Genomic DNA, 25123 nt, shown 5'->3' on the forward strand with positions numbered 1-25123 from the left:
CCACAGAAGGGGAGAGGGCTCTTGTGCTTGGATCCTGCTCAAAGCTTTCCCACAGACATCTGGTTGGTCATTATGATGCTGAACAAGATGGGCCACTGGCTTCATCCAGTAGGCTCTTCTTATGCTCTTGTTTTCAGTTACAAGTATCAAGATAGAGTTCATTGAAGGAGCACCTACTGCTACCTTAAACATCAGTTCCGGATGCCACACATGCAATCTGATTCACATGCAGGCAAAGCTGCTGTGAGGTGCAGATTCCTTGCATGGTTTGGCAACCCCTTGCTACATCATGTGTGGCTGGAGCAAAAGTTAAAACAAAGGGTGGTGGCCCATGTGAGGGTGTAAGGATGGGCACCAATGTTACTAAAGGGATATTAAGTCCCTCTGGGCTGAGGTTAAGAGGGACTGGCTTGCTAAAGGTCTGGTGAAGTTATGGCCCAGGCAAGAGTCAAAGTGGAGGCCCCCCAAACTCCACTTCTCATTGTCCCACACGCAGCTAGCCAGTAATCCCCAATAAAAGCTGCTCAACTAGGGTTGGGGGCATCAGAACAGCCTTCCCATCACTGGGGTTGATGGGAGCCATAGTCCAAAAAGACTGGAGGGTACTAGGTTGGGGTTGCTGCATTAGACTGGGCTCAGAAATCTTTCTCTCACAGACAGCAAACTGAGAAAGGCTGGGGAGTTCAAGTTCAGAACTCAGCCAGCCTCCTGGATGGGCCTGGGGAAGAAGTCACAGACTCTGCAGCAACAGTAGTTAAAACAACTCTTTATTGATATACAAACCAGGTAGCATTGAAAACCAAAGTGGGACAGGAAATATATCTGCAGAAATGCTGCATGATGAAGATGCAGGCTTCCCGGTTGGGACAGGAAAGGAAGCTGCTCCCCCGCCTTTGTGCGCTTTGGACCAGGAGTCCTTGGGAACTTCCACTGGAAGAGGAGCAGGGCATCTCCCAACGTCCTGGTTTTCCAGTCCAGACAGATATACACTCTCTGCAGAGGTGCAGGCGCAGCAACAGCAGTCGATGCCAGCGACACTCAGAGAGGGTCAGAAGGCTCCAAAGCATCCCAAGAATCCTGCCATGGTGGCCTGCTGCAGCCAAGCAGCAGAGTTTTTGATACAGGACGGAGCTGAGGCATGACTCTGCTCCCTCCGTTAGGTAACATTCATGAGGCGTAAGGCACTCCAGAGTGAAGGGGAAGGTTCGCTCAGCTTCCAGATCTCTGGTGCCTGTTCCACAGAAGAGATGCTGGCAAGTGCTCTTAATTTAATAATGATGCTTAAAAAAAACCAAAAAAAACCTCTGCTAGTTTTGGAGTTGATTCCATGAAGGAATGATCACAGAGGGCTGGCAATCAAGGTCAAAATGAACAAATGTGTTTAAAGTGCATCTGAGAATGAAAAGGGAGTGAGTATTGAAAGAGTGATTCTAGGAGCAGGGAGGGAAGAACCAGGAGTGAGTGCGAGAGAGAGACTGTTAGATAAGGAATCCCTCAAAACATTATTTTAGAAAAGGCAGAAGACCCAAACTCTGCAGGATTGTGGAGGCTTCTCTGGGTAGGACCTTGGCAGGTATCACAAGGATGGCCTTCATGCACAGCATCAAATGCTCAAGGACCTCTGCTCTGCCTTCCTGCCTTGCCTGCCTGCTATGAATTCCACCCGCAAAACTTTTGTCTTTGGTGCAAAGGTAGCTGGAGGTAAGGAGGCCCCTGTACCATTTACTTGCATCTGGCCAGAAATTTAGCAACAAAACCAACCCTGCTGTTTACGAGAGTTGACAGTGATGTGGGAGGGACTTTAAAACTTCTGCATGTTTGGGAAACAGCGTGGGGAGGGGAGGCTTGAGAAGCTCCCAGAAGCCCAAGTGGGATGGTCATACACACAGCAAGTAGCAAGTCCTTTTAAGCTCACTGTAAAAGCCCCCCATCCATTTATGAAAAATAAATGGGAAGCAACACAATTAGAAGGGGGAGAGCAAAGGGACCGTCTGGTCTTTGGTCCAGCCGGCTTCAGCTGCATCTCACACACTTCCTGGGGCAGATGCTGAGGAAGCCTCGCTATCTGTTCTGCTGTTTTGGGGGGTCCTGCCTGAGTGTCTTGGTAATACAGTCTCGCAGTCTCCTCTCCCAGCAGCTGAGGCCTGCTGTGGGAAATGTTCAGTTCTGCCTCTCCTTGTGTGAGGAGCTATTTCTGATGGGCCCAAGGCCTCAGGATCAGTGCTACAAGGAACTCTATTCAAGAGACATCTACACAGAAGACCCTATCTAGAATTTTTTTTGCTGACTGGCAACCTTGGAGTATGGGAGCAGGGACCTCAGGCATTTGCCCTCGGAAAGGGCAGCAGCACTGAAAAACATTGCATGGGTAATGGTCAGCAACATTACGATACGTCAAGCAACTCAGACAGGAGGAGAGAAGAGTTGCCTGGCATGTAGAAAAAAGGGAGGAAGGGAAAGACACAAAGCAGCCACAGGGAGATAGTCTAAAGGATTTTTCAAAGGGAACCGTGGCAGCATGAAATCCCACCGATCTGTATTGCTGGGAGAATTTGCAAGGCACAGATGCTCTGCCTCTTTCCTCAAGATCAGTTTCCTTTTTCTTGTTTGCACTGACAGCTAACTGGACTGCTGCAAGTGGCCAGAGGTCACACTCTTCGGCATGGCATGCCTGCCTTTCAGGGCATATTCCACTGGCTTAAAGAAACCCCAGCCTCAAATCATTTCCATGACAGTGAGAAGGCTGAGGCTCTTCCCTCCACCCAACACAAACACTCCCTAAAGCCTGAAATGGGACAGCCCTCCTTGTGAAAGATGGCATGCAAGATTCTGTTCTCAGCAGCTGCAGAGGAGGCAAGTGCTGGGAAGGAGGAGAGCCATTCTGCGGCCAAGCAAAGGTGATCAACCACTTACCCACAGGACTTGGATGGGGGGGGGGTGCCAACACAAAGCCAAGACACAACCCATGGCTCAGCCATTGTTAAGATGGTGCAGCTTACAACCACAGCCCTCAGCCCCAACCTCTAAGCAACTAGAGGCCTGTTGACTAAAGGCTGGTCAGCCCCTAAGTGGCACAGGTGAGGGTTTTGAACACCATATATTGCACAACCAACCAACCAATCCAAGACTGAACACAAAGAAGAACAAAGCAGAAGGGAAGGGGGATTCTGCAAACCCAGAAGCAAGTACCCTCAGCCACACAATCCATAGACACTGAGGAGTCACCCAGGGAGCTCCATTCCAGGGAAGCCAAATTTTCTGTAGGATGCTGACCCTGTGTGGTGCAGCTCACCACACAGCTCACACACACTGCTAATGTGGAGAAAAACTCGATGATACCTTACAGTGCCTGCTGGCCTCTCCAACAGGCAGCACAAGGAAGAAAACTGCAAAGGACAATGGCTGGCCACTGGGTGTTGCCTGATGGGCCCTGGGGTGATGTGGCACATTGCAAGAGAGGAAAGATCCCAAGGGCCCGAGGCTGCTTCCAAGCGCAAGAGGTCCCACCAGGCCACAGCCCATGTTCTCAGGGCACAGGAGTCCTTGTTGATTGGACAAGCGGAGGCTGGAGCTCAGGACGCAACAGAGCCCTTTTGGCCTGGAGCTTGGTGGCTTCAGCCAATGTTGGAAAACAACCAGGATGAGCAGAAAAGAAGAGATATGTATGGAAGGAGAGGAGAGGAAAAGGGGGGGGGAGTGTTATGATATACAAAATGTAACAGACCAGAAGGGCTATACAAAGGCCCAACGAGCAGCAGCGTTAAAAAGTCTGAAAGATGCAGCACTGAGTTATTTCCCCTGGAAGCCACTGAACTCCATTTCATCCTTGCGCCGGCGGGTCGTGAAGAGGGAGCTGAAGGGATAAAGCTTGGCCTTGGCCTGGAAGCGCTGCCCTGCGATATCAATCTCGTATTCGCCCTGGTTGACGAAGTCGGGTGTCACCGGCTGCTCCTCACCAGTCTCTGGGTCCACGTTCAGGACGAAACCCAGGCAGACGTGCCGCTCCAGTGTGTAGCTATAGGCACTGCTGGTGGTTTTGCCGGCATACTGGCCATTCCGGTAGATGGGCTCCCCCCACCAAGGCCACAGGTCCAAGTCTGTGTCGTGGTCTTCAAGGACGAACATGATGAAGCGCTTGTAGACCCCTTCCTGCTTCTGCTGCATCAGCGCCTCCCGCCCTATGAAGTCAGTGCCCTGCAGAGAGAGAGCGGGGGGGAAGCATCAGTCAGGGCTGGACAAAGGGACAGCTCCTGCTTTATATTCTATGGGGAACTTATCTACAAGGAACCAAGAGATTCCTGCATTGCACAGGCTTGGACTAGATGACCCTTGGGGTACCTTCCACCTCCTACGTTGCTGTTGCAGCAAAACAGAAGAGAAGCTGAAGCCCACCAATTAGTGACTTGCCCTGTGCCACCCAGGAAACTGATGGCTAGGATGGGGTTTGAATCCACTTCCCCCAGCCCCAAGGCAAACATGATGCCCACACTGCAGGGAGGTTGTGCTGCGCTCATTTCAAGGCAGCCTGCCTTTTCTGTGCCACACACAAACAGACACCCCCCATGGCCCAGCTCTCTTTCACACCTTCTCTAGTTTAACCCGGAACTCGCGCCCACATTCCAGCGGCGTGGTGAAAGCATCCAGATCTTGGCCCCAGAAGGCAAAGAACTTCTCGATGCGCAAGCTGCGGAGGGCGTAGTAGCCAGAATTCCGGATCCCGTACTTCTGCCCCACGCTCATCACCTCGTTGTACACGTGCAGAGCATACTGCAAGGGGAGGGTTTGGAAAAACAGTACAGAGGCATTTGAATACAACATTTGGCATCTGCAACTCTAGAGTGAAAAATGGCAGCAGCCCTTGGACAACTGCAGAAAGCTGCGGATGACAACGTCCCACCAACCAAGCCCAGCAAACAGCATTGAATAGCCTGGTTTGCACATAACGCTTGACCGTGGTTTATTAAACTATGGCTTATCAAACCATGATTTGTTTGCTCATCCAAACTTTGCCCAGCAGCTTCAGCTTCCACATTTTGCTGTCACCAAACTACAAACTGAAGCTATGTTGCCTTACAAAAAGCGGCTTGTTGTAACTATGTCCTAGGAGAAAGAGATTGCTCACCACTCTAGGTCAGGCATAAGCGAACTCCGGCCCTCCAGATGTTTTGGAATTACAATTCCCATTATTCCTAGCAAACAAGACCAGTGGTCAGGGATGATGGGAATTGTAGTCTCAAAACATCTGGAGGGCCAGAGTTTGCCTATGCCTGCTCTAGGTAGTTGTTTAGTGTAAGAATCTGATTGCATTTTCCCTGTGGCCAATTCCAAAAGCTGCCTGTAGTGGCTTTTGCAGGCAGAATTTAATGCCAAGTTATGCCCCTTTTGGGGATTTTAAAAAAAGGGTTTCTTCCTTACAAAATAAGTGGTAGCAATGCCTCCCCCAACCTGGTGCCTTCCAGATGCTTTGATTTAGATCTTCCAGCAGACCCAGCCAGCTCACAGTTGCCTTGGTCTGATAGTGCAAGGCACACTTCACAGATTATTAGCTATTAGCTACTCTCTGTTAATTTGTCTATCAATGGATAAAAACAACAGTTTGACAAACTGAATGGTGCCTTTCTAATTAAAAGGCAGAGTACCTCTGACACTGTTTGATATTGAAGGCAAACAACATGTCCTACCTATAAGCTGAGTATATTTAGGTAGCTTGGTTTAGATGGACCTTTTGCCCGTTCTAGCAAAGTGCAATTCACATGGGCCTATTCTGACTGGATTCTGTCCTGCTCACAATGTGGTCTGAAAGCAAGGAAAGTTAGGCCCCAACAGGTAGATCTCCTTTTTGAGACACACAGTGGGACAAACTGGTGAGCTTGAGAAGACAGCATGGATATTATTATCTTGTACTTCTAAGCCAAGTCTTTTACTCTGGATCTTTATATACCATCCCGTGGAAAAAGGGAGAAGAGGTTCTCCTCAGTCCTGCAAATCAAAGTTTTGGTCTTAAGACAACAAAACACCTCTCACCTCAATGGGGATGTAGAGCATGAATCCCGGTTCTCCGGTGTGCGTCATGCTCATGACACGGATGCCGTTGGCGTAGCCCACGCTCATCTCCTGTAGGAAACAGGAAGCAAAGGAAGAAAATGGAAGCTGGCAAAAGCACATGGGCAACCCAGGACAAGAAGAGAGGGAGCAACTGTTCTCTCTCTCCACTGAGAGGAAGGAGACAGTCAAGAAGCTTAAGCACCAGAGAAGCAAGCAGAGATGACACGGTAGAATAAACATTATACAATCTTTCAAAAAAACACTTCTGCAATGAGCACAAGCAGCTGGGAACTTGCAAGAAAAGACTCCTCAAGCGCCTGACTTCTGGTTCCTGGGTGTTTTTTATTTATTTATTTTGTTGCATTTATATCCCACCTTTTTCTGCAAGGAGCTGAAGGTAGCTTACATGGTTCCCCCCCCCCCCCGTTTAATCATCACTGCCCACCATCAGATTGATCATTTGATGAGCAGAAAGGAGGTGATGACTGCCTCCTACAGCTGATTAGCATGGATCAGTCCAGGAGTGGGGGCTGTATGTGTGCATGCAACCCCTCAAATGGCAAATGTGACCCTCATGCTAAAAAAAACCAGTTAGCCACCCCTGCATTTGGAGATTCATTTTTGAGGGTGGGGTCCAGAGGTCAGGCCCATTTCCACGATAACATTCTCCATTCACAAGGACTGGACACAAGATTCTCTGTCTGGGGACAGAAGGTTCATGTATATGCTGGAGAGAGGAGAGGAACACTTAAAAAAAAAAGTTACACCCATAAAAAACTTGAAAAAATAAATTCCCAAGCTTTACACGCTGGACAGAACGACTCAGGGCATTCCAAACCACTCCCTGTTTCTGCAGTGTACAAAAGCGTCTCTTACAATTTGTTTGTGGGCAGCCAGTTTGTGATCGGCACCACCACCAGGGTATAATTAGGAGGATATATCCTCACTGGCTCACTGACATTGAGAGCATCAGAGGTCCCACTGTAGGTTTTCCAACCAGCCTTACAGAATGAACATTCCTTCTGGTGCTGGAAGGAGGGTCGTGTTTTGAAGCATGAAACGAGCCAATGTAGCGAGGAAGACTGTTTATGAAGCACGGTGGATAAAAGAAAAGAGAGCTACATATCAGGGAAGGCCTAGTTCAAATCTCACCTTGGCTATAAAAACTTAGTTGGCTTTAGGCCAGCTGATCTCTCTCAGCCTCAACTGCCCTCTCCCTGCCTTAAAGAGTTTCCTATAGGCCTGTTGTATTACCAAGAATGTAAAGCACTTTGAATGCTGCTGGACAAAGGTAGCCAGAAGGGTGTCCTCCAGATGTTATTGCAGCAGCACAGAGAATAATTAAGGCACCCTTCATAAATGCATCCACCCCTGTCCTCAACCCACAGATATTCTCTGATCGGAGAACTGCTACAGAACAGGCAAGAAACACCCTGCAATGTAATCATTGCAATATTCAGCAAGATGAAGACATGGCAGGACACTTTGCCTAGTAAACGCACAACCTGTGCCCTGCAAATTGGCCAAGATTTGAACTCTGTATGAGGCCTGCCACAAAGACATCAGTCTACAAAGTGTCCTATCTTTAAGGAGCTTTCTTCCAACTTTGAGTGAAGCCCTGCCCCCATGTTTGCACCACAGACTGTATGCTGAATTCAATGACCTACTCTCAGGTTGCACAAGGCACTGTCTAGAACTGCTTGGACTCACCACCACCACCCCATGCAAACCAAGAGTATGCCCAGCAGCAATCTTAATATTGTATTTTAATGTTGTAACCCGACCTAGGACCTTAGGGAGAAGGGCAGGCAATGAACAACAACAACAATCTTGGCTACACATCACAAATCCATAAAAAGCTGGAAGAAAGCCAGACTTCTCCAGGACAGTTTGAAAACCAGAGCATCACATAAAGCCACTTTGAGACACAACATTAACACGACCCCAGCCATTCTGCCTTATGTGTGGTCTTAGGTGACAAACCTGAGGGTAGTGGCAGAGATATACACAAAACAGGACCTCTGAGTTTACAAATAATGCTACACAACATTTTAATAAACTATGGCTTATTAAACCACAGCTTAGTGTTATGTGTGAATGCTGCCCAGCAGCTAGAGTCATTGTTTGTTGTTGGCTTATGAACCTTGGTTTGTTTTAACTACAGCTTGGTATTAACATGCTAATCCAGCACCTTTCCTCTACCGTGGTTTGACTGGCCACTCTGACCCAAACTACAAAGGCACAATGCAGGAGAGGTCTGAAAACAAACCAAGCTTTAACAAGCCATGGTTTGTTGCATTGTGGGACAACTCCTGGCTAACTCGTGTTAAACAAACCACACCTTAGTACCGTGTGTGAACCAGGCCATTGTGTGAACCGGTTACCTTTGTATGAGGAGTAAGCAGATTTCTAAAATAAGCTGAAAAACACGTGACGTACCTTGCAAAAGAGGGATGGAAAGTGCTCTGGGGTCATTGGAGCATAGGACAGCTCTGACAGGACGTCCACAGCGCGGGGGCCAATCAGATTCAATGCTGGGTAGAGAAAAGCACAAGGGTTTCTTCCTCTGAGCAATCTGAAGAATGAAAGGGAAGATCCCACCCAAGTCAACTCCACCCCTCAGATTTCCTTGGCACAGCTCAGGGCCATAGTTGACAGAGGAGGAAGATAGTTTGGAAATCACAGTAGGCATGAAATCAAGTTCTGCTGCGGAAAGTGAAACCCACCATACAGGGAGGGATGTACAGATGGACTGTGAAACCCCGAAGGAGTGCTTCAGAAATAGTGGCCTTCCAGCTCCCATTAACCCCCACCATCCAAGTCCAATGGTCAGGGATGATGGGAGCTGGGCTCCAACAACATCTAGAGAGGCACAAGTTTCCCACCCCTGCCCAATATTGTGTATGGAAAAAAATGCATCTGTGGATCCGAGGAACAACCAAGGATTAACACATTTGACTCATTTAAAGCAGGGAGGCTCATTAACACTAGCACTAAAGTGCCCCCATCTGGTGACCACAAACCTACCTTTGCTACCAGAGGAACTGCACACTAATCTTGACATGGCACTGCTACTGAAGATGGAAACCCCATACCAAGTTCAACCACAGCCACCCTCCCCTCTCTTCAGGCACCCTTGCCATGACATAACTGTGGTGTGCAACTCTTCGTACCCTGGCAGCCAATGATAGGGGGATGTGGGGAAACACCGGGCTGCCTTTTTTGATGGTGGCACCAGGTGAGAGCATAGTTCCACCCTCAGTAGTGAAAGCAAGGGGTAAATCATCTTCTAAGAGGTAGAGGATTCTAAGAGAAGATGTGAAATGGGAGCCTATATTTCAAAATGAACTTCGCATATAAGCCCAGGGAGCATTTCCTACACTACATAGCACCAAGCTTGGATCTGTCACTGATCAGATGCCAATAGGGAGCCACAACCAAACCTGCATTGCCTGTGAGAATACCTGGATAATACATTTGCAAAAACCTATTTGCCACATTCATATTTTTACAGCAACTTCCCCCAACCGGTTGCCCTCCCTTTGTTTTGGATTGCAGCCAGCATGGGGCTCCAGAGCAACTGAAAACACGACTTCTTGCTGAAGGAGCATCTGCAGCCGCTCCAGCTGTGCCAGCATCTGCAGGCACAATATTCCCTCCTGCCTCACCTGTGTACTTCCAGGTTACGTCTTCCAAGAACAGGTTGCTGTCAACAGGCATGTGCTTCTTCAACCAGGACCAGCAATGGACTTGCTGGTCTGTGGGGGAAATCATGAAGAAGCTGGAATGCAAAGTACAATGGAGAAGGTTAAGCACAAGGCAGGGGCCAGGTAGTGGGAAGGTATCGTGGCATGGTGGACCTGTCCACACCCACAGAGGGCTTGAAGCAAAGCCTGTTGGGATTTGCGACCACACTGGACTGAGTCCAGGCTCTCAGGTTCTTGCAACTGCATTCAACCTGGGAGGCGTTCCATCCTCCAACATGGCCCTGAAAGGTGCCCCTTGAAGCATACAAAGCTGTACCTGAGCTGCAGAGGCACTGGAGCACAAAGTATTCCCATAACTAATGTGAAACAACAATTCACATCCTATAATCCAAATGGTTTTCCTGCAACTTTGAGGGCCCTGTCTTGTACTCTCTTGGCGTGAAGAATGAGACCACCAGCCTCCCAGGCAGTGAAATTTGGCATCAGAGGCTTCCCTGAATGCAGGCCAAATATTTACCAAACTCAAAGGCAAGCCTGTAGCACTTTGCTCAATTCAGCCCTTCATTTGAGAAGCAAATTAAAGCCTAGAACCAAGTACACCACTTTGAGCTTCTTGAAGGTGGGATATAGAAACATTAAAAATAATAATCTGTGGAATATAGACTCTAGAGTAGGGACGGGCAGCCTTTGGGCTTCCACCTGTTACTGGACTACAATTTCAATTATCCCTGACCAATGGCCAGGCTGGTTGGGGGCCAATGGGACTTCCACAAAAATAGATATTGCAAATAAACAAAGGCGGTGAACGTAACACTTCAAGAAGTGGGGGAAAGCATATAAAGTAGCAATTTCTTGTGTCTGTCATGAAACTGATTCACTGTATATTCAGGACAGAATAAAGGAAGCCCTCCTTCACAAAACATAATGTATCCCCCCTCCAAATCAAATCTGGGAAGATCTGCTCTTCTTGTATCCTCCTCTTCGAGGCACAGCACTAACAGAAGCATTGCGCAATGTGGAAGGTGAGTCTTCAAAGCAGAAGCAAGAGCAGGCAAAAGGATGAGTCCGAATAAGCTTACCTGCGCTTGTTTAGGCGGACGATGCTGCAGTCGTTCTCGTATCCTCCGTTGTGATTGAGCATCCCTGTGTGCACTATGTGCCCCACAGGCACATCCAGGTCATTGGAGAAGAGATACTGCAAGACGTCCAGGGCCTGATCCCCTGTGGACTGCAGCATGGGGAGGTGGGAAAGGAGAAAGAAATCAGAGACAGCAGCAGAAGCAGGATTTGTCCATCCCTTTTTGAAATGGCTTTCAGCTCTTGACACAAGTAAGCCTGCATTCCTCAGTGTATGCATTTCTTACTGTATTTACCCTAAATTACACATTTTCTTAGCCACTTTGCTACTTTAGTTAATGCCTTGCCACAAAACTCACCTTCCTAAAACACACACAAAAAGGCAAGTTTCCAGGCCTTAATAGCTATGAACATTACACGGGCAACCCTTTGCTTGCTTACAGCCTGAGCCCCCTCCAAACCAAGGTGCATTTCTCTCTGTAAGATTCATTCCAGCTGCCTGGAGAGATACAGCTTGAATCATAAAGGCTTAGAAGCTCAGAAGCATTGAGGAAAAGCTCAGTGCCAAAGTTCACAAAATGTCCATCTTGCAAGTTTTGGCTGATACATGGAGGAAGACCTTTCTCCATGGCGGCACCCACCCTCTGGAATGGTCCTATCAGGGGTCTCTCTTAGTGCCTCTCCACAATACTTTTATTTATTCCCGTGAGCCTTTTAAGGCAGGGCTGGGTTAACTGTGGTCCTCCAGATGTGGCTGGACTCCAACTCCCATCTGCACTGCCAGTGGTCAGAAAGATGATGATGGGAGTTGTAGCCCAAAAATATCTGGAGGGCCACAGCTGCCCCATTTTTGCCATAAAGGCTTTGGTCTGCCCAAGAGTGTTTAATTGCTGTTGCCATTTTCATCTGTATGGTTCAGCTAAAAGTCGCTTTTTATAAAATAACGACAGCTCTGTATCAACTGAACAAACTTTGGGGGTTTCTAGACACCCAAGCAAGCTACAGAAGCAGGTGCCAGGCCCACAGTGCTGGTCCACGTCCCTCTCACAACCACACTTACACTTATTTCAAACTTGGTGAACGAGGACATGTCAATAACGCAGACGGCTTCCTTGCAGCACTTGACCTCTGCCCCCACAATGTCAAACCAGTCTGGCTTGTAGAAGGTCTTGCTCTGATCCAGGGCCAGCAAGTCTGAAGATGAGGAAGCACAAGACTTGGGTCAAAACAACTATATGCTGGCACCCCGTGCTCCAAGGGCTGCATATGGAGGACAGCGCTCTCACCTTTCCCAGGCGGAACAAAGTACTTGGCCCTCTCAAAGCCATGCTTCTCCATCCACCTGGCTCCTTGTGCATCCAGCCGGTCATAGAGGGGTGATGTGCGCAGCTGCCTGCCGGTCTGGAAATCCCAGCGGGGAACTTTCAGGTCATAAATCAGGGCTGGAGGGGCCACAGAATCACAGAATCAAAGCGCTGGAAGGGACACAAATCCATCACCTTCCTAGTCCAGAAAGAACACCCTACACAGCCCTGATTTAACGTGGGGCGCAAGCGAGTCCAGCCGCAGGCTACTTACGCATCACTTCCATGACGCGGTGGCGGAGGAAGGTGCGGCTGCTCTGCAGAGCCCCAAAGCGCTTCAGGTCCAGGGGCCACACGTTGTCAGAGGGGTAGCCGTTCACCATCCATTCAGCCATGTACCTGGCCAAGGAGGGAGACAAGCAGGCCCAGAAGGTTAAATAGTGCAGGAGAGCAGACAGTTAACAGACTGTGCTTGTGACAAGGTGGTGGGGGGGCGGTAATTACACCCAGAGATAACAAGTAGGAGATAGAGCTACAGTGGGGACACATTATTGCCTGCAATCCCTCCTTGCTCAAGCGAGAGCAAAACACAAAATCCCTTTGCCCAAACCAGAAAGGTCACAGCAACTCTGGATGTTGCAAGGAACATCCATTAGCTCAAGGATTGGGAACCTCAAGCCTGGGAGCCAAATGCAGCCCTCAAAATCTCCCTATTTGGCCCCCAAGTCTCCTCCCTGACCATATCCCATTACCAGCTACAGCCCTTACTGCACCTGCTTTGCACCTCCTTGAATCTTTTTGCCTGGTTTGAGATGTGCCCTTGAATTCTGATAATGCCTTGCAGTTGCCCAGATGGAGGACAGAGAGGGATGTGCCAGCATGCGCAGAAACTAGCAGCAGACAAGGAGCAGCTGAGCAGCCCCTTCTGCTGGAAACTGCAGGGCCCTGGCATAACTTTGCCTTAGAGAAGCAGCACACAGACTTTAAATGCACCTACAGGAAGCTGGTGCGTATAGAGTTCTACAAGCGGTGCCCACATCCCTGGCCCTCTGCCTCTCCCATGCAGAGAGGGGTGAGCCACTTACTTGCCTGCTCCTCCACCAAAAGACGTGCCAGCCGAGTTCATCCCTGCCAGGACAAAGTAGCCCTGCACATTGGGTGACTCTCCCATGATGCACCGCATGTCTGGAGTGAAAGATTCTGGGCAATTCACCAGCTGCACGATCTCCAGCGCCTCCAGATCTGGCATCCTCCGCAGAAGGGCACTCAGAAGTGGCTCTACTCCCCAAGATGAGACAGAATAAACAATCACTATTTGGAGGGATGGGCAGCATACCCAAACCCTTATTGCCCCCACCCCATCACCATCAAGAAAGTTCCAAGTTTACAACCACAGCAGCCCACAAATGTTGACTCTGTTGCTTGTAGCACTTGTTCAGAGCCCAGAATAAAACATTTTGGTCACAGCACCAATCAACAGTGTGCCCAGAGTGGGCCAGCCAAGGCAAGGAAAGGGAGGAGAACTTTATAAACTAACTCTATAAGCAAAGAGGAAGTGCAGGTGTCACTCACCAAGCCAGGCACTCACTCACTTGCACAATGCTTTGCTCAAGCCAACGTCTAGATGTCTCATATTAGGAAATGTGCATCTGGAGGACTTGGGGACACACACACACCCTTTCCTGGTCCACCCAACATACCAAAGTGATCCCAGTCCTCTTGCAGGTTCTGTATCTCCAGCTGGTTCCGGCCCTCTGTGAAGATCGGCTTGGGGTTCTTCTCAAAGCCACCTGAAAGGATGCCCCCCTGCCAGCTGCGGATGTAGATCCTCCCATCAGGGTCCACAATAGCTGGGGGGGGGGATGGCAGGAAGGGAAAGAAGTGATTGTTTGGATGCAGGCAGAAAGCTCCCTGCAAGCTCAGTCAGGGAAGAAAGCTAGAGCTCCTGCCTGCTTTGGGAAGGCACAGGCACTGATTCTTGGGCTTTTATAAATATGACCAAAAGTCTTTCCTCTGGTGTAGCAGCTAGAACAAGGCAGGCTGTTTGCAAGGGGCTATCAAAACCAATGCTTTAGCTGATTGTGGCATCCCAACCAGCCCTGAAAACTTCCTCCCCTTTCTTCTGCAGCTGCCGAGCTGTGTGCTATCCTCTGCTTACAATAGGGGTAGGGAACCTCAGGCCAAGGGGCCAAATGCAGCCTTCTAGTCCCCTGTATCTGGCCCTGGTGTGTCCCCCTCTCATGATGTTGCCTGGCCAACATGCGCCCTATAACTGTCATGGCACCTCTGACTTGGCTGGATGGTGTGTGTCTGGCCACGCCCACTCTTGCCACACCCACCACTCTGTATGCAGCTCCCGGAAGGTTGCCCAGAAGGAAAGTGGCTCTCAGGCCAAAAACGTTCCCCACCCGATTTACAAAAACTGCTTAAGAGCCACTGGGCAAGCAAAGGCAGCCCCACATGCCACAGCTGCCCAGAGAGAACTACAAAGCACAACTTTTGAACCCAATGCCTCCTTGTTCATTTGCTCCCCAATTCCTTAAAAGCAGCCAAACACCCATGGGTCTTCCTGACCCAATACAGCCCACTGGCTGGCTGACGTGGGCTGTCTTCTGTCTCAGCCAAAGGCCTTTCCCAGACCCCCTCCTTGTCCTGCATCCATCCAGGATTTGTGCACTGCAACTGAGCAATGACACTGACACTGAGTGCCTGCGTGGAAGGCAAAGGGGTCCATGAGAGGGTGCAGAGGGAGGGTCCTTACTTGGCGTGCTGCTCTCCAGCGGTGTCTTCAAGGGCCGGGTCAGGAGGTAGAAGTGCTCGCAAGCGTGCAGAGGGATGCTGACCGGTTCCTCGTTGGAAAGGCCCAGCTCGTAAGCCCACTGAAACCAAGGCAGGGAAGTTAGCGCTCAAGCAGAAGGCAGGTTGCACCACCATGTAGCTTAATGGGATCACATGCCAGGTAACGCTGCAGGGAAGGGGATAGGGAAGTGAGACAGAAAAGGTGCCGGATGAGATGGGGCAAGGAGATCCTGTGCAAACATCTAGAGGGCACCCGCTTGGCAAAGGCTGGCACTAGTGCCTTGCCCTTCTCTACAATTAGAGGAAAAATAAATTATTCACCATTAACTAAACTAGCTGATTCTGCAGCTCACAATTCCAATTGTAAGCACTGACTACATATAGCCCAGACTAAAATACTCAACTTGGGAGTGCAGGATCCTTCCCTCCCACCAATCCCACAGTCAGCATAGGAAGCCAGGTTTGCCCTGACTCAGTTCACACTAGACATGTGGTGCAGCATGGAAGGAAACACCCGACAATAACCATTTTCTAGTTTGAACACAAAGCCCTGTAAGCCTGAGGGTGTGGGTGTGTGGGTGTGGGTGTATGTATGCCAGCACAAAAGGCTTGCCTTTTTGAGAGAACAACTTTTTGCTAATTTGGAAAGTATTCCCCAGAATCTCTTGAAAAAGAAGCATCAGAAGATATCTAAGTTCATTCACAGCAGTTGAGTCAATGCACACACATGCCGGCAACGGCAGCTACACAAAAGAATTGGCACCTGACCTGCCCAGCACAGTTAACAAAATACTGGCACTCGATCATCCCTCTGTCAGTCTCCACTCCAGCCACACAACCCTTTTGGCACAAGACGTGGATAACACTCGTCCGCTCATGGATCTGGGCACCTGGGTGGAGAAAGCGGAAAAGGGAGCCAGAAATTAGAATTGTAGAACTGTAGAGTTGGAAGAGACTTAAAGGGTCATCCAGTCCAACCCCCTCCAATTGCTCCCCGCTCCAAAGAAAAGCTGCTTGCAAAGTAGGTCCATTGGACCTGTCACCTCTCTTGCCCCCTGCCTGGCCCTGGCCAAAGTGGAATCGCTACAGGAAGCACAAATCAAGAGTCTCAATTAGGCCAGCATGCTCACAGATGAGCTGAGAAATTAAGCAGCAGACTGCTGTACCCCAGAAGCAATCAGCGTAACATAGATGGGACTAAAGCAGGGGGTGGGCAGAAGGCAGAGCAGGGTGCTGACATTGGACCACTGGTCAATTTCTGGGAGGATTCTTGTAAAAAACACTGGATTTGGTTGACGTTGCTCTGACTCAAAAAAAGCCAACTTCATATGTCCTTAGAGGAGGGTTGTTTTTTTTAACTTGACCCGAGCTCAAGCACTTGCTTTGTTTGCACATTCAATCTCTTGCATGTTCAAAAGGATCCTAGTTGGCTGGGGAGCTGCTATAGGCCAGAGCAGACATGGGACAGGCAACCTGGTGCAATGCAGAGGTGCTGGGAGTACAGCTTCCACCAGTCCCAGGGAGCATGGCCAACTACTTCAAGGGGAAGGCCAAGGGAAGTTTCTGGCCTTTTGGACTTGTGGTATAAAGGACTGGGAGATGGGGGTTGCTAGGTACTAACCAGCAACTTTCGGGCAACTTTTGAATGTGAAATTATTGGTTATTTTTACTTGACCTACTGGTGAGATTTATGTTCACTTAAATATTGAAATATGTTAAATGAACTAGTAATTGGTGGGAGGGTTGTGCTACATTTGTAGTGGTAATATACTTTTTATAAGGTATCATTATTGTACAGTGGTGCCTCGCAAGACGAAAAGAATCCGTTCCGCGAGTCTCTTCGTCTTGCGTTTTTTTCGTCTTGCGAAGCAAGCCCATTAGCGGATTAGCGGATTAGCGCTATTAGCGGCTTAGCGGGCTTAGCGGATCAGCTGATAAGCGGCTTAGCGGCTTAGCGGATCAGCTGATAAGCGGCTTAGCGGCTTGGGAAAAAGGGGGGGGGGAAGGAAAAAAACCCCCGCAGGAACTCGCAAGACATTTTTGTCTTGCGAAGCAAGCCCATAGGAAATTCGTTTTGCGAAGCACCTCCAAAACGGAAAACCCTTTCGTCTAGCGGGTTTTCCGTCTTGCGAGGCATTCGTCTTGCGGGGCACCACTGTACTACTGTACTTAGATTTTTTTAAAAAAATGTGAACCACAAGCATTTGTGGAAAATGCACTGTATAAATTGTAGTCAAACACTTTAAGATGGCACAAGGTTGTGCCTTCCTATGGCAAGAAATGATCCTATGCGGCACAGAGCAATGGCCCAAACTGACATAAGGCAGCTTCGTGGGTATGCGTCAAGGTTAACAGAGTGGGTTAATCATGCCTCCACTGTGGAAGAGCTCCGAAGGATACAACTTTGCTTTGCACATTTAACATGTTCCAGTGGACCATGAGGATTCTAGCGGGACGGAAGAGTAGACCATGCAAGAGCATTCACACAAGCTGAAAGTAAGTGTGGCATAGTGGGTGGGAAAGAGGACTCTGTCACACTCTCGCTGTGTGGCTAGTGGCAAGTCACTCTTTCTTGCAAACAATTCCTATGTGTTTACACAGCAGCCCTGTTGAATTCAGTGAGACTTGCACACCAGGCAAGGGTTGTGTAGGATGGCAGTCGTAAAGCTGAGATACGTGCTACAAAGAGCAGAGTGATATGACCCAAAGGACCAGTCCCATGTTGAGCTCTCCCCTCGGCCTCTGCACTGTGTAGCTCAACTTGAGCTGATGTCGTTATGAAGGCCCGTTTTCCAGGAACACAAGAAGCTGCCTTATACAGAGTCAGCCCTTTGGTACACCTAGCAGCTCATTCTTGTCTACACTGGCAGGCAGCGGCTTTCCAGGATTTCCCAGTCCTCCTGAAAATGTCAGGGATTGAACCTGGACCTTCTGCATGCAAAACATGAGCTCTGCTTCTGAACTGCAGCTCCTCCTCTTGAGATGTGAGAGGGAGGACCTTGACGTGAAGCTGTCAGTTTCTGCAGCAGCCGAAGTTCTTGGTTACACGTAGTTCGGCCCTCAGTCTCAATTCTCTCTTCAGAAAAATGGGAGCAGAGACCTACTTCACACTGCACTTTCCCCCAAACCTGCTGCCCTCCAGTGGTTTTGGACTACAACTCATATCCGCTATAGCCAGCATGGCTGCTCCAAAACACGTGAGGAGCACCAGGTCGGGGAAGGCTTCCATATAGGATGCCTGCAAGGGAATACACACTAAAGCTCCAGTCACCAACCAATTGCCCTCCAAATATTTTGGACTACAACTCCCATCAGCTGTAGTCCAAAATATCTGGAGTTGGGGAAGGATGCGCTAAAGGCTGTAATCTACTTTGCAAATTAGAAATGTAAGCAGCAGACAATTCAGCAATGTCTCTCCCAATGAGGTTCGTACTCAAGTGGTATTGCCGACAAAAGGACATGGCCGGGCCGTACCATTCAAAGAGGCAGCGCTGGCCAAGGCGAGGCTCACATCGGCTGATGAAACGACAGCATCCTCTGGGAGGTACATGGCCCCCACCAAGTCGTGGATATTGAGAAGCGGGTGGAGCTGTGTCACTCTCTTGGGCGGGATGAGCTCACATGGGATTCCCATGACCCTGTTGGAGAAAACACACAGCAAAGGCCAGTCGCTATTATTTATATTTATTGAATTTACATCCCACTCTTCCTCCCCCAAGGAGCCCAGGGTGGCAAAGAAAGCAAATATTTTAAAGACAATTACCATTAAAAACACTGAAAATCAGTTACAGTTTTTTAAAAAAAACATTCTAAAAGCAGTTAAAAACATTCATTCATCCAATGATATGAGGTGCCTGAACAGCGTTCTTCAGCCACCAGAAGCCTTGGGAAACAGGAATGTTTTCAAATTCCTCCTTAAAGTTAATAATGACAGAGGAGGAGCACCTTTGCTAGGGAAGGCATTCCACAACCAGGGAACCACCACTGAAAAGGCCCTGTCACATAGACCAGCACCAACTGGCCAAGCCCTGATTACAAGTTACTCCAGAAAGGCTGGCCCATGCCTGGTGCTCCTCCTTCTCGTTCCTCTTACACTTACTTGAGCCGTGAGGCTATGCGCTTCAGGGAGATCAGCCGGTCTTGCGTCTGAGCTAGAGAGATAGAGCCAGTCCTCACGTAACCTGGAACAAGTACAGGCACCCTCTGTCAGGGTACAGGAAAGCCCCAGAAAGGGTTCATTTCAGATGGGTGCAAATGGTGGCTAATATCTGCAACCCTTCTGCAGAATGCCAGGATGGCGAATTGCTTAATGTTTGACTCCCCCACCCCCTGCTCAGCCACAAAGCTCAGTGAGGTGACCCCCTCCTTACCCGTTTTTACCCCAGTCTCTTGCTCGAGTTGCTGATACAGCTTGTTGGAGTAGTCAGCCATCTTCAGCTCGATGGACAGGTGCCGCGCTGTGCTTACGATGCCCGCACAAAATCTCGTGGAACCAGCAGCTAGCCTGAAAGAGGGAAACCCAGGAGGGTCTGTGGGGACTCTGGAAGCTTGTTTGGCCCAAGAGGAGAGGTCATGAGTCAGTGGCAGAGGGCTCCCTAAGAAAGCATGGAGCTGCCATACCCAGAGTCAGGCCAATTGGCCCACCAGCTAAGTGTGGTTGGCACTCCAGGTTTCCAGATGGAGCTTTTCCCAACCCTATCTAAAGACTGAACCTAGGACATTTAGATGCAAACGGCCCAGGGAGTCATTTCCTATGGAATCAGGCAGGGAAGAGGAGGAGCAGGCAAGGCTTTCCACCAATTAAAGAGTGGGGCCTTTTGCACCTTATACAATTGCCTGTACTTCCTAAGACTCTGTGGGTACACCCAGAAGGCAGTTTCTTGAGCCCACAGTCAGGAAACTTGTAGCACTTAGTGGGGATTATGGGCAGCATCCTGGAGAAAGGAAAAATATTTTCCCCCAGGAGACCTCCCCACATTGCCACCAGCAAGTGTTACAAAGGTGGCATGGCTTGTACACTGGGATCACAGACCACCAAAGCCAGTAGAAGCTACTTCCTGTCTGGAAACAGATAGATTACATAACCCTACCAGCAACTGTGAGCCTGATATTTCTACTCCTCTTCTTTTGGGGACCTGGACTGGATGACATCACTGCCAGGGGCTAGAAGAAAGGCAACTGAAAGGCTCTGTTTCTTTGGGCCGGTTTCTATTGGAAAACCTGTCATAATTATTCACTTTTAGGAAGGCACTTTTAGGAAGGCACTAACCTAAAGCTCTGCATTTAGATAGATCCTCAAGCCCCATCCTCTTTATTTAGCTATTATTTTTACATCCCACCCTTCCTCCCAAAGGAGCCCAGTGTGGCAAATGCATCAGTGATAAAACAATACAATACAATTAAAAAAATGTATTTAAGACATTTAAAAACCAATTGGAAGTATCGAAAAGCAATCACATACTCTCACAGCACACAGTTTCAAGATTGCCAGGAACACCTCATCTTTACTTAGATGGTCAGTCATAAAACAGGAGCTTCTTTTTAAATTCCATATGAAGTGCTAAGTTTGTATGAAGTGAAATAAAGTGTCACTAAGTAGATCCCAATCTCCTTTTCCTTGCTTTCCTCCATGTTCTTCCCAGCACACAACAAAATCAAAAAGCGCTCCTCTGAAGAAGTGAGGCACAGTCAGCAAATGTGTATTGGTTTTACAAAGGATGGAGCTTGTGAAACCCAATTTGGGTGCTGAGCACGCAAAGCCCAAGTGTGCCACTAAGATATGGGAGGGGATATTTTTAGCTGTGTGTTGACAAGAGGCACGCTTTGCTTTGCCTTCCATTCCAGATTTCACAAGGAGAGCCCAAGTGCAAGGAGGCAATTTCTGCCACCAGAGCCAAAGGAATAGCAAACATTTGCCCTTGCTTGCTGCTGACACGGCAATGCCAACACACAGGGTCAAGACAGCATTCCTTGGCAAAAGAAATGTAAAGGAACCGGCTGGTTTCTGGCAGGGCTTCTTTGAGTCTTAAAGACTAACTCAGACAACATACACAATGCTGTCCTCTAAAGCCAAACCAGCATCTAACACTACTGAGGATACTTTAAAGACATGGGACATTCATAGAAGAAAGGGTTATTGAAGGCTACTAGTCATGATGGCTATGCTCTGCCTCCATGGTCGGGGACAATAATGCTCCTGAATACCAGTTGCTGGAAACCACGGAGAGGAGAGTACTGTTATGTTCCAGCCCTGCTTGCAGGCATCTCATTGGCATCTGGATTACCACTGTGAAAACAGGATGCTGGACTAGATGGGTCATTGGCCTGATCCAGCAGGTTCTTTTTATGTTCTTATGACAAGCATTTCATTCTGATCACCCTTGCGTACCCTGTTGTCACACAAGTGAGATCACACCAATGTACTAAAAGTTAATTAACCTGGAATAACAACCATGCCAGGAATCCATACACCAAATCAGCAGAGATCAGAGCTTCAAAGGCAATCTTAAGTATGCACTGAAAAAATAGAAAATTTTACTACCCTGATTACAAGTGTAAGAAGACAGAGCTTAATAACCATGAGTCTACACCCTATGATTTTAATAAGCATGCAGAAATTCTACAGAAACTTTGACTCTGTGCTGGTAGCAATGAAGCCTGTTAAACCAGTATTAGCAGGTGCAATTGTATTTAATTTTATAAGCATCCCAACTGCTCAGGAACAAAACCCCCAGACTGTCAGCATTCCCGTAGCCTCCCCCCAGGATCCCAACACATGGGTAGGTTTATGTGAGAACTGGTGCTGTCTCAGGTACACAGGTCCCAAGCCACGACAGGCTTTTAAAGAAAGCACCAAGCCACCAGCTAAAAACATTCCCAACTTTTGGTCCCAATTAGTAGCCCAGCAGCTGTATTTTCAACCAGCCAGACAGTCTTTAAAGATACCCCCATTGCAGGGAGAAGCAGAAGCAAAGGAAACGAAACAAGGTATGAGATGTTGAGTCAAACAGAAGCAAGGAAAACAGAAAAGGTAGGTTTTAACCCTCCAGATGTTGCTGGGACTGCAGCTCCCATCACCCTAACTATTGGCCATGCTTCCTAGGACTGATGCAAGTTGGAGTCCAACAACAACTGGAGGAACACAAATTTCTCATCCCCATGAAAGGCAAAGACAAAGCAACTTGAAACGAATTCCAAAGATAAGATGCTGCATAAGAAAGCTATCAGATGTAGGGAAGATATTACTGAACAAGAACCACTGCCTGTGGAAAACAAGAATGTCAGAGAAGGGTTCTAGCTGAGTCTAGTCATCTCCCCACCATGCTGGGTTTCTACATGCAAGGGGAGGTTCTGTTCCTGTTCCTGTTTGGTTTTTTAAGTGAGGAGAACATCTGAATATTGGTCCTAACCTGAAGCAGTACAGTTCCAGAAAATACAAATGCCTTTTCGGAAGATGTAGATAAATTCTCAGCTTGAATCTTACAGTTAGCTAACAGGTGTGTGGACACTTTACCTTTGCTACAAGACCTTCCAAGTTCCACCACACAGCATTACTTGCTGCATCAAACACCTATTTTCTTTTGCAAAGGGGGGGAAAAACTATTTACCTGCCCTGCTCCAGTAAGACGATGTCCTTCCACCCGAGTTTGGAGAGGTGATATGCCACTGATGTGCCCATGATTCCACCCCCACAGATAACCACCTGTGCATGTGATGGCAGAGGGGTCAGGTGAGGTTCTGCTCCAGTTGTGCTACTGTGCCGGGAGCTGGTCATGCTTCTCCATCCTGGGCTAGCTCTTTGCCACCGGACATCAGACAAGAGCCGGAGGAACATCTTGATGAGGGTCCTTTAGCCCTTTCCGAGCCCCACAGATAAATCCCAAGAGTTGCTATTTCTGGAAAACATAACATTATTATGCAAATCAATCTGCAAAACTGTATCATGGCTTAAAACGACATCAGCCAGCATCACAATCTCCTTGACTTATACAGAGGTAACTGACATGGAGCAAAAGTTCCCCCAGCCAGGTTCTGTAAACTCAGACAGACAATAGCCACCCATAGCCTTAGGCAGAGGTGATTTCAGGTCCTGCTGCAAAAGATGATCATTGCGAAGGACACACTGTCACAAACTGAACATCACTGAAAAATATGTGAGAGAAAGCCAATGATGCATGGATTTTTTATTTTATTTTGCATAACAACACTGGCAGAATTATAGAATTATAATTAATTAATTAATAAAAACCAGGCAGGAAGTCCAACTCTGTTCAAATGCTGAATTGCTTGACATAAAATACTGAATTTGTATTTAGCATCAACAGAGTGCAAACAAAAGGTCTTTTTGGGCTGGGTGGGGAACTGTGTTGCCATGGTCCATTAATTAAATCGGTTACAGCACATACAGAACAAATGCTTTTTAATACTGAACATACCGAACCACTGTTACCTAGTACTTGAATAGTAGAGCATAACATGGAAATGATAAAAAATAAAGTTATGTTTTTAATTTTTACATTCTCGCTTTTGTTCAGTTAAAATTTAAGCAGGCTATCGGGAAATCATACACTGAGATTTGAAAGGCAAAAATGCTGTTTTAAAAAAGGCAATGGAGAAGAACTAGTTACAGAAAAGCTGTTTCTGCCAAAGTCAAGAACACAAAGACAGGAGACTGCAGACCGTTAAATGCAGCCCCACAAGCAACATCTAGAAAACCCAGTACTATCTTTCTCAACCCAACCCTTTCCACCCCACGTGAGATATTATACACTTCACATGCCACACCAAAGGCACAGGCAAAGGAGAACCTTTGTGCTCCAACACAATTTCATGTCAAGTTATGCCACTGAGAAAAGAATATTCCAGGGCTTGGGTGAAATAAATAAACATACCCCACTTTTCAGCACTGATACGACCACATCTGGAGCACGAAGCAGATTGCTGACCTAGAAAAGATACAGAGCAACCAGAAATAATAAAAGACTATCAACAAGCTAGAACATTGGGGAGGGACATGGAACAAAAATGTTCAAAGCCCTATGAAGAAGGATGCAAGAGTTGTGTATTTTATTTAGCACTGAGACTACTAAGGGGCAATATGATAGCAATCTTCAAATGTTTGAACAGCTGCTACAGAGGTGAAGGAGCAAATTTATTCTGATTTGTTCTAGAGGGAAAGATTTGACTCACAAGTTCAAATTGCAAGAATGGCAATTTCACCTAAACATGAGGAAGAATTTCCTGGCTGTACAAGCTGTCCAACAATGGAACAGATTGTCTCGGAAAGTGGTGGACTTTTTCACGAGAGATTTTTTAACAGAGGCTGGATGGCCACCAAACAGGGAAGCTGAAATAACAGGTTCCCTGCAACAGCAGGAGTTTGGATCCTTCCATCTCCAGGATTCTTTAACTAGAGGGCAAACGCTCCAGGCCAGCTATTGACACATACACTCACGTTCCACCTTTCCTCAAAAGAGCCCAAGGCGGCAATGTGTGGCACTCCTCCTCTTTTGTCCTCACAACAAACCCTGCGTGGTAGGTGAGGCTGGGAGTTTGTGAGTGCTCCAAGGTCACCCAGGGAGCTTGGTGGCAGGAGGGATTCGAACCAGGGTCTTCTTCATCAGTCTCAGTCCAACACTCTCCTCACCCTGAAGTATCTAACAATCAAAACAACAACAACTTAACATTCGAAGAGGAATTTATCAGTCATTCAAGAACTCCAGAGTTACGCCCAGCAACAACCACCTTGCAAGGTAGGCCTAGATTTCTGTAGGTGGGGAGAGGGCAAGACTGCTCTGCCCCAGCAGCAAAGGGCACACCTGCCTCAACCCACCAGCCCACCCTGGGGCCATATTTGCATGCAACGGCCCCGCCTCCACAGCCTTCGTTTGCATGCGCCGGCCCCGCCCACGCAGGGCTTATTTGCATGCCCCGCCCAACATGGCTCAGGGGAAAGGGAGGCAGGCGAGGCCTGGGCCGACTCAAGGGCCGCCTCACCTACGTCGGCTTCCCCTCCGGAGCGCGACCTTCTCCCTTCCTTTCCTTGATTTCCCGCCTGCGCTTTACGGCCGAACCGCGCGACAGCAGCGCACCCGGTGCCGTACATCAGCCGCGCGCGGCCAATCAGAATCGGCGGGTGGGGTTACGGAGTCGGCGCAAGCGCACTCCGCTATCTTTGCATGCTAGTCCGAG

The 25123-nt window shown here is 48.3% G+C and overlaps 1 protein-coding gene across 4 annotated transcripts; it reads right to left on the bottom strand.

Annotated features, from left to right (window-relative positions):
- Positions 1 to 750: 750 nt before the first annotated feature.
- PDPR (pyruvate dehydrogenase phosphatase regulatory subunit) lies at positions 751 to 25063 on the bottom strand. 4 transcript variants are annotated; one of them, XM_083625181.1, is made up of 20 exons: positions 24929 to 25063; positions 24384 to 24588; positions 23824 to 23877; positions 22540 to 22827; positions 19303 to 19436; positions 19032 to 19113; positions 18407 to 18570; positions 15701 to 15822; positions 14895 to 15012; positions 13834 to 13983; positions 13219 to 13411; positions 12408 to 12532; positions 12116 to 12271; positions 11890 to 12023; positions 10832 to 10980; positions 9714 to 9826; positions 8485 to 8579; positions 6025 to 6114; positions 4585 to 4767; positions 751 to 4194 (listed from the first exon to the last, which is right to left on the bottom strand). In XM_083625181.1, the coding sequence occupies exons 4-20, from the start codon at positions 22764 to 22766 to the stop codon at positions 3790 to 3792; spliced, it is 2640 nt and encodes an 879-aa protein (XP_083481307.1). In that variant the 5' UTR covers positions 22767 to 22827; positions 23824 to 23877; positions 24384 to 24588; positions 24929 to 25063; the 3' UTR covers positions 751 to 3789. The 4 variants fall into 4 exon arrangements, with proteins under 4 accessions (XP_083481307.1, XP_083481305.1, XP_083481306.1 ...); XM_083625179.1 differs by having other exon boundaries at positions 22540 to 22821; positions 23824 to 23878; positions 24379 to 24588; XM_083625180.1 differs by having other exon boundaries at positions 23824 to 23878; positions 24379 to 24588.
- Positions 25064 to 25123: the final 60 nt, after the last annotated feature.

This window comes from Podarcis filfolensis (assembly GCF_964270895.1).
Source record: "Podarcis filfolensis genome assembly, chromosome: 8".
In the NCBI taxonomy this organism is placed as follows: Eukaryota; Metazoa; Chordata; class Lepidosauria; order Squamata; family Lacertidae; genus Podarcis; species Podarcis filfolensis.